Here is a 10,331-nt window from a genome sequence, read left to right as displayed (position 1 = left end):
AAAGCTACTATGTTACTATCAGTAGTATCATAATTCAACATATAATGATAATTGAATAATACAAATAGGTTTTATGTTTTTCATAAAGTTGTTCTATTAATTTTAGATATTCTATTCTTTTATTTTTATCGATGCTTTAGTGAATTTATTCTTTCAATGTTCTATAAGTTGTTTATAGGATTGGAAACCATATTTTAGTTAATAAGTATAATTTCTTTTCTATTTTTGAGATTTTTTTTCTTTTGTGTTTAGAAGACGATTCTTCAGAGGAAGTGTCTTGCTTCTTCTAACAAGGCTAGTATTATGTTACTATTTCCATAATATAAATGTCCTAAATCTATTTCTTGTTCTATATTTTTATTAATAAGAACTTGTTCTAATTTATTATTAACTTTAGATAAGATATATTTAGATTCGTTATTCAAATCTAATTATGTTACTTCTCCTAAATTATTTATTTGTTGTTCTATTTTATTTACTTTATTATATAACTTATGAAAATATATATAGAAGTAATATTTATTAAACTATTAAAACCCTTACTAAGTGATGAAATATTATTTTCATTTTTAAAGTCAATATGCATAGCATGATTGCAAATTTTATCCTTATATAGACAATCAGTTTCTTTTATGAAATTTATCTTAAGTACCTAAAACCGTATGTTATTTTTATATTTTCTTACTTTTAAATGCCAATAGTCTCACTCTGACATAAACAGGCTATAGCAAGACAGAATAACATAAATAATGGATTTAAGATAAAACAGTGAGAAACCAGAATTTATCGAAGGTAGTAGACCTGATTGATAGTACAACTAGATCATGGAAAACATAATTGATTAAAGATACCTTCTCCGAAGAAGATGCCCAGAGAATCCTTCAAATCCTGCTTGCTCACGTTCCACATGATGACTTTCTGACTTGGAAAGGTAAACTGATGGGCAAATACACAGTCAGGAGTGGGTATAGCTTACTTTTACATGGTAACTCCATCAATACTAATAGATACAACCCAAATGAAAATAGGAAATGCTACAAAAAATTGTGGAACAGTGACCTCCCCTAAAAAATAAAAATTATGGTCTGGAGAGCCACTCTAAAGGGTTTTTTACCAAATAAGTATAAAAAAATTTAAAAATTCTAAAATAATACAACTAAAAATCTAATTACCAAAATGGTATAGTCAGGGTGGTCACGCCACTCTGACAGGCGGCACCACCCTGACACGACGGCCCAACAGTAAAAAAAAAAAACTTTGAAAACGAAAAAAAAAAGCTGAAAATGAAAAAAAAAAAAGGGACATGTGGGTGCCAGAGGTGGCACCAGTGTTGCCTCTGGCAGAGGCGGCACCAGTTGTGTGGGTCCCACAAGCGGCACCTAAGCACTATAAAACTAAGCAGAACCAGCAACTCCGGGAGCAAGAATCAGCAGCAAGGAGAAGAAAATAAAGGGAAAATAAGATAATAACTTACAAAAAAAATAGCAAACAATTTTTTCGACAACATATTTTTTTTGCTATACTACATTAAAAAATTAAATATATCCACCTTAAATACAAATAAAATATTATTATTTTAAAATGATAATAAGTATAACATTTTCAGTATATTATTTTTAAAATATATTATTTACGTATTTTATTTTTATATTATTTTAGCAAAAGTGTTTCAAATGTATTACTTAAGTGTTTTTATATTAATTTAATAAATAACTCGACTTTGGTACCTTGTTCGTATTTTTTAATTTTCGGATTTTATTTTTAAAATATATTATTTTCATATTTTATTTCTTTATATTATTTTAGTACATTATGTTTCAAATGTATTATTTAAGTGTTTTTGTATTTTTAATAAATAATCTGATTTACCACTTTATTTGTATTTTTACTTTCGTATATTATTTTTTAAATATATATAATACATTTGAAACATTATGTACTAAAATAGTATAAAGAAATAAAATATGAAAATAATATGTTTTAAAAATAAGATACTGAAAAAAATACGAAGAAAGTACCAAAATCGTGGTTATTTATTAAATTAATATAAAAATAATTAAGTAATACATTTGAAACATTTTTGCTAAAATAATATAAAAATAAAATACGTAAATAATATATTTTAAAAATAATATACTTAAAATGTTATACTTATTATCATTTTAAAATAATAATATTTTATTTGTATTTAAGGTGGATATATTTAATTTTTAATGTAGTATAGCAAAAAAATATGTTGTCGAAAAAATTGTTTGCTATTTTTTTATAAATTATTCTCTTATTTTCCCTTTATTTTCTTCTCCTTGTCACGATTCTTGCTCCCGGAGTTGCTGGTTCTGCTTGGTTTTATCGTGCTTAGGTGTCGCCTGTGGGACCCACACAACTGGTGCCGCCTCTGCCAGAGGCAACACTGATGCCGCCTCTGGCACCCACATATCCCTTTTTTTTTTTTCATTTTCAGCATTTTTTTTCGCTTTGAGTTTTTTTTTATCGTCATTGCCGTGTTAGGTGAAGTGTCGAGTGGCGTGACCATTTCGACTATACCATTTTGGTAATTAGATTTTTAGTTGTATTATTTTGGAATTTTTAAATTTTTTTTATACTTATTTGGTAAAAAACCCCACTCTAAACTATCTTTCTATATTATCAAATCTACGCACTAAAAGGCTAATTAATGACAACATCTACCCGAGGTGTTAACAAGGAGTAGAGAACAGAGACCATGTTTTTCGCGAATGCGTTGTTTCAAAGGAAACATGGAATAGCTTAAACTATGTCCGGCCTGCAAGAATATTAGATCTGGAATTTATGAAATGGTTTACCTGGATCGTTTTGAACAGTAGTATGGATATTTGTCGATCCTTTCTCTGTACCATCTGGGCTATCTGGTCGGCCAGGAACAATTGGATTCACAAAGGCAAAAAAATGTTAGGAGCAGAGACAACACGTTTCATTCTAAAGTACTTACAAGATCTAAACAATATTAAACGGGGAAAGATTGCCTTTAGTCCGATAATTGCAGAATGGAGGCCTCCGGAGCAAGGTATCTGCAAAATCAATTTCGATGCAGCAGTGGAAATCAAAATGCAAACATCATGTTCGGGGCTCATAGTCAGAGATTGGAAAGGGGAAATCTTAGCCAATAAAACCATAACCCATGAGAATATACCTATGAGGTTTGCAGCTAAGGCTATTGTATGTTTACAGGCAGTTATTTTAGGAAGGGATTTGGGATTAAAGTTTGTTGACATTGAAGGGGATTGTTTGACAGTGATTAAAAAAGCCCAAAACAGGAGTAAAGACAAGTCGGTACTAAACGCATACATCCAAGACATTCAAGAACTATGTAAGTCTTTCTATGAGAGTAAGTTTCATTATGTAAGTCGAGAAGCAAACAAAAAAGAACATGATCTGGCATCAAAAGCTTTAAAAATGGCAGAGAATACTTATCTTATTTACAAACTAGTTGATGAGAGAGTCACAGAAGCAGATATTGATCGGGGGTAGGGGTGAAGCATACCAACAATTTTTGATTTAGAGGAGAAAACATATTGGATATCAGTCTTTTGTTCTTCTCCAAGAGCTGTAAATGAAAATGAAGATATTTTAGGGAGGTTTCTAGGAAATAACAGCTCATTAATTGTTGGGTTGTCTTTTCACGTCTTTTTTTTATTTTTTTTTTGCAAAGTCTGACAGGCCATTCATGTTAAATGGGCCGATTTGTTATAGGATTTTATTTGGTTTATTTTAATAAATACAACCCAGTTTTCTTTCAAGAGATAAACCAACATGAATTAAATAGAATTAAAAATAAATGATAAGAACTTACAATGAATACTACGATATTATTTTTCCAGAAAATATAATATTGAGGCTCTAATACCAACTTCAAGGAGTTTAAAGAGACGATAGATGGTAATACAAATTTACAAAATGAAACTAGTAGTAAAGGAAATATTTTACAAAATAGAGGAGGATGGTTGATGAGAAGTAACTTCAAGAAAAATTTCAAAACTAACTTCCATGCCCTTCTTAGACTTCCTCCATCTCCTTTTATAGGAGAAATTCTAAACTCTATTTAATTTCATTTAAATCCTGCACAATTTTTTTGATAAGGATGATGTCTCATTTTAACAAAAGGTTTTCCCATAAATATACAATTACAGAGATAGTAAAAATGAAAAAAAAAAGCACACTTAAAAAAACTATGATTAAAGTGATAAAATGATTTGATTAATTTAAAAAGAAAACATTAGCGAATTGAGTCTTAACTCGATTAGTATAGTTATTATTGTCAATATAAGAGGACGTGGATTTGAATGCGCTGAAATGTATTATCCTCTTATTTATGGGTTAGAAAAAGGTAATGCATTATATATCCCATAATAGGTCCCATTCTTCTACCCTTTCCGAAGAGTCAATGACTATTCATAATAATTACCTTGACACCAAAGAAGAGTTCGACCCAAAGCTTTCTTTCTGTCCTAGTTTATCTTAATTCCATATTAGAAGTATATTGATTTTTCACTAACAACCAACTACTACATATTTGATTCCATCCATAAATCTATTTTCTTCCCTATGAGTTCAAGTTTCAATAAGAATACTAGTTCTTACCGTTCATATATTATGATATGAATATACCATACCAATTCATTATATGTATGGATGATGAGATTTCATTAATACAGAGCTAGTTCCAATAGACTTATTGGAGGATTCTAAACATTATGCCAAAAATAATATATATGATCAAAATCTATAATGAGATTGTTATAAAAAAAATAGTAAAACTTAGGTTTCGTTTGTTTGCCAGTAAAACATTTTTTAGAAAATATTTTCCTTACTTTACGATGTTTGTTTGCTGAAAAATGAAATGTCTTATCGATTTTATTCTTGTAAGACATTTTCCATTATTTTCACCCTCATCACAGCAATCTGTTCTCCTTCCTCTCTGCTTATCAGCCTCCGCCTCTCTTCTTTATCTTTGTTTGTTGGTCTAACCTCCGAATATTTGTCTCATCATCTTTGTTGGTCGACTGTTGGTCCCACATATAATGGTCATAATGTAAGGTTTCAAGTGATTGGATCTAGATATTATAAATCAATTGAAACAATTCACTGTTACTTTAGGTTTGTATTGAGAGCTATTTTGAAATTGTATAAACTAGTTATTAGATTACGTGATGAGTCAACTCCTAGTGAAATCAGAATCAGTCCAAGGTTTTATCCTTATTTTAAAGATTGTATTGGAGCATTAGATGGAACTCATGTTGGTGCATTCGTTCCACTTAGCATTCAATGAAGATTTTGTAGCCGTAAAGGGGGGACAACACAAAATGTATATTGGCTACCATTACATTTGATTTGAAATTTTCCTATGTTCTAGCTGGTTGGGAAGGTAGTGCATATGATTCTCGTATTTCAAGTGATGCATTTTCACGCCCAAGAGGATTAAGAATTCCGGAAGGTAAGAATTAACATTAAATACCAAATAGTTCAAGTCAGCTCATAGTTTATTAGTAATAATTATGTTTTGTAAAATTTTAGGTAAATATTATCTTGCTGATGCAGGATATGGCATCCGAAATCGATATTTTACCCCATATCGTGGTGACCAATGTCATTTAAAAGAGTTTATTACTCAGAGGCCAAAAATGCAAAGGAACTCTTTAATCTTTGTCATTCATCATTGCGAATCACTATTGAACGTGTTTTTGGAATTTTGAAGAAACAGTTTTATATGTTAGATGTTGAGCCATTTTGGAATTTTCAAACTCAAGTGGATATAATTTTGGCTTGTTGTATCATTCATAATCATATAATGAGAGTTGATCTTAGTGATTTACTTAATCAAGGATTATACGAGGAGCTTGAGTCTAATTTGATAATACCAACTCGTACAAAGCGAGAAGAAAGAGAATGGTTTGCTAAGAGAGAGGAAATTGCACAAATTATGTGGACTGATTATATGGTTAGAAATGTTAAGTAGGTTTAGGGCTTAGGGTTATTGTTTCTATGTTATGTATGTTTTAGTATTAATTTTTTTTTAATGTTGGTTGGATATTGATATTGCAATTAGTTTGTTGGATTTTGAAATTATTATATTTTAAATTTGTTGGATATTGAATTTATTATGTTTTAAGCTTGTTGGATATTGAAATGATTGACAATGACAATTATTAATGTAGAATGTGTAAGGGCAACAAAGAAGGGACATATAAGCAATTCAGGTGGACAAAACTAATAGAATATCTTTTTATCGAAATTCTAGCAGAGGAGGCCTAGAAAGGAAATAAGCCTTCTAACACTTTTAAAGCAGATTCTATTAATCGGGTTGTCGTAGGTATTTCTGAAAGATTTCAAGTTCAATACAATGCGAAGCATGTAGAAAATCATTTGAGGACTGTAAAAAACCAATAGCAAATTATATGCACAATTCGAGCTGAAAGTGGTTTTGGATTGGATGATAACATGAAAATGATCATATGTGATAGAGGTACACATGATGCAACAGTGATAATAATATATGTATAGATATGTTAAAGTATATTTCAATTTTTTTTACTTGTTATTCTAACTGTGCATAATATCCAACAAGCACACAAGAAGTATAAATCATTTTTGAATAAAAGCATTGATCATTATGATGAAATAGCTTTGGTTGTTAGCAAAGATATGACAACGGAGAGTTTTGTCAGAACATTTGCTGACATAGACTTGGATGATGGTAACCAAGAATCAGTGCCTATAGATCATGACAATGAGGAGATTGAGGAGGTAAAAGCAAAAGTATCTTCATCTTGCACATCTAAATGTAAAAGAAAAAATTCTAAAAAAAGTGTCGTTGATGAACAAATTAAATTTGTGGGTGAACAACTTGGTAAAATTGCTAATGCTTTGGAACAATTTACTGCGGATAAGACACCACATCTTAACGAAGAAGTGACGTCAATAGAGATAGAAGGATTTGATGACGACTTCCTTTGTAGTGTGTTTGATTATCTTGTGGGTCATGAATCCGAGGCCAAAACTTTTTTAGTTAAAAGTAAGCAGCATAAAAAAATTTGGCTTCAAAAATTTTCTCGTTGAAGATATTGATACTTTAATATGGTGTAATATTAGTTATGCATTTAGACAATATTGTTGTTATAATGTGGTGTACTACTAATTATGCACTTGGATAATATTATTAGCTTCTAATATTAATTGTAGTTTGGAAGCTAATTTATAATTATTCAATCATTTTCTTTTATTTTTTATAACGTAATTAAGAACAATTTATTTGTTTTGGTTGTTTTCAATTTATAACGTTTAATATTCTATCTTAATAATTGAGTATTATTATATATTTAATTTGAAATAAATCATTGCACGTAAAAACAATGTAAAATATAAAATAAACTCAATTAAATAATGAAAAGATAATAAATTTTAAAATGTATGTTTGTTTCATTTAAAACTATTTATATGAAATATTTTTATGAAATTCTGAAACAATAGAAAATATTTTACATAAATTCGTTCAAATACAAAAAATAAATATTATTTTCTAAAAATCAAATTTTAAAAATATTTTACCAACAAATAAACCAAGTATTAATTTGTTGACAAATAGAAAACCACACATAAATAGCAAAATATCTAAAAACCACACATAAATAGCAAAATATCTAACTCAAATTCACAAACTGAATTAAAAAAAATAATGTACCAAATCAGCAGCAGCCAAAATAGGGAAGCACCAATTTCGGTATAAAGTGAATTTTCATAGGTTTTAAATGGTAACATATTAAATGCTATTGCCACATATAAAAATCTCTTAGTCTTTACCTACTGCATGCGCTCTTCGTGTCTTCCCCAAACCCACCATCTCTTCTCTCTTTCCCTCTGTCTCTGTCTCTGTCTCAAGCCTAACAAAACTCCTCTCTTTTAAACCTTTCTTTTCTTTTTTAAAATCCCCGTATAAAAAAAATGGGGAGCAAGAGAGATTCAAATTCTGCAGTGAAAAAGGTGTTTGAATGGATAAGGAAGCAATCGAAGAAGATGAAGATCTTACTTGCAGTCATGGCGATGCTGTTTTCTTTAGTGGCATTGAAGCTTACGGCGAAATATCACAATCACTTTTTTATTGCCTCTGAGTCCATCCATGCCGCTGGGATTCTGGTTTTGATTTACAAGCTTACTACCAAGAAGACATGTTCTGGTAATACATACATTCATTCATTATATATATATATAAATGATATGATTTTCAATATATAATGACTAGATCAGTTTGTGTTTTAATTCTTAAGGGCTTTCGCTCAAGTCTCAAGAGCTCACAGCAATATATTTAGCAGTGAGAGTAGTGTGCAGCTTCAATTTGGAATGTGACATTCATACATTGCTAGATTTCGCCACCTTCCTTTTTACTGCATGGGTTATATTTATGATTCGATTCAAGTTGAAGTCCACCTATATCAAGGAGCTTGATAACTTTCCCATCTATTATATGGTAAATGCAATAATATATGTATATATATATGTAACCCATTAATACATACACTGTGTTATACATAAGATATGTATATGTAATTTTCAGGTGGTGCCTTGTGCTATACTTGCTATGTTAATCAACCCACGTACTGCACATATATACTTCAGTCATGTTCTTTGGGCCTTTTGTGTTTATTTGGAAGCAGTTTCAGTGATGCCACAGCTTCGTATGATGCAGAATGCAAAGGTTTCACTTTTGAGTTTTGACAGTCTATATATATATATATCTGAGATAATTATTTTACTGATGTTTTATTTAATTTTTCAGATGATTGAACCATTTACAGCCCATTATGTGTTTGCACTTGGTATGGCCAGATTCCTAGCCTGCGCTCATTGGATTATCCAGGTTCATTTTTTACTCAAAACTCGAATTTCTTATTTAAATTGACTAAAAAAAAAAACTCAATTCGGTTAACTCGAAATTCAAATTTTTTTATTTTTTGATTTTTGAGAGTTAAATCAAATTTTGCTCACCCGTAATTCAAACCCATACTTCCAACAACTATAAAATCATTTCTTTACTCTTTTTACCAAAATTTTATTTTGATATTTTTATACATGTCAATTTTATTACACAAATTGTTTCACTACATTGTTTTGTATATATTGGTAATGTTCTTGATTAAGTTGGTGTCATTCCTTGTACTCACAATTTAAACTAATTTTTTTATTTTAATTTTGTATGTTATTATTATTGTCAAACTTTATGTTTCATTATTTATTATATATTTATTATGATTTCATTATATGTTATTTTTAAACACACACCTCTTATCTAAATACCTAGTTTTCACATGCATACACATATGATAAAATTTATAGTATTATATTGAAGTCTCTAATTGAATTTGTATCACGAATCAAATCGAAGATCATAATTTAACTTGAAAAATAATAAAAATCCAAAATTTTTAAAAACATGCTCTCTTTTTCTTCATATTTTATATAAATTAAAAGAATTAAATTGTTAATAATGATTAAAATTATTGTTAACTGTTGCTATATTATATTGTAAGAAAGGTGTATGAGACAGGAGGGAGGTATCTGTTCTTGGTGGGATATGGTTACCTTTGGTTTCCCATGGCTATACTTGCAGAAATTGTTCAAACATTCATCTTGGTTGACTTCTGTTACTATTATATTAAGAGGTATCCCATTTTTCTCCCTCTCCCTCTTACTCAAACTTATGATTTTAGATCTTCATTCATTCTCTCTCTCTCTGTATGTATGTATGTATGTATTGATTTTTTTTTTATTTTTCTTTTGCAGTTTCATGCAGGGCCAACTGATAATTAGAATGCCAGTTTAGATGTATTGAAATTATGTTAGACAAAGACAATCTGATTAGATACATAGTTTCAGTTCATCTCTGTTTTAAAGTTTACAGCCATAACGTACTTCTGTAGTTCAAATTTTCTGGTATTCTATGGAAGTGATTTTGATGATAGTTTATATATATACTGAGACATAGTATTGTTGGTTGCTGAAATGAAATAAATCAATATAAAAAAAAAAAAGCTTAACATCATTTAGCTACATAATTATATCTATTTTCTTATTTTTATACTTATTCTTTTTATCTCAATTATCATTTTCATTCTAGATTATCCTAAAATAAAAAAAAATACCAATAAAATTATTAGGGCTAATAATTTTTGAGTAAATAGGACAGAAACGATAATTTAAGTATCAAAATAATTTATTTGCAACATAAGAACCATCAATTCCCTGATCCTCTTTATTTATATTCCCTCTCGAAAAAAAAGTGTCATCCAGATTCGACTCACTGA

The 10,331-nt window shown here is 29.3% G+C and overlaps 1 protein-coding gene and 1 long non-coding RNA gene across 2 annotated transcripts; one reads left to right on the top strand and one right to left on the bottom strand.

Moving 5' to 3' along the window:
* Positions 1–743: 743 nt before the first annotated feature.
* Positions 744–2,887, bottom strand: LOC128295257 (uncharacterized). Its single transcript, XR_008285603.1, has 2 exons — positions 2,823–2,887; positions 744–936 (listed from the first exon to the last, which is right to left on the bottom strand). It is a non-coding gene; the product is annotated as an uncharacterized LOC128295257 (long non-coding RNA).
* Positions 2,888–7,789: 4,902 nt separating this feature from the next.
* Positions 7,790–9,997, top strand: LOC108483989 (uncharacterized). Its single transcript, XM_017787580.2, has 6 exons — positions 7,790–8,206; positions 8,298–8,497; positions 8,585–8,725; positions 8,807–8,887; positions 9,562–9,689; positions 9,811–9,997. The coding sequence occupies exons 1-6, from the start codon at positions 7,975–7,977 to the stop codon at positions 9,848–9,850; spliced, it is 822 nt and encodes a 273-aa protein (XP_017643069.1). The 5' UTR covers positions 7,790–7,974; the 3' UTR covers positions 9,851–9,997.
* Positions 9,998–10,331: the final 334 nt, after the last annotated feature.

This window comes from Gossypium arboreum, chromosome 7 (genome assembly GCF_025698485.1).
Source record: "Gossypium arboreum isolate Shixiya-1 chromosome 7, ASM2569848v2, whole genome shotgun sequence".
Lineage (NCBI taxonomy): Eukaryota > Viridiplantae > Streptophyta > Magnoliopsida > Malvales > Malvaceae > Gossypium > Gossypium arboreum.
This window is presented reverse-complemented; position numbering and strand designations above follow the sequence as displayed.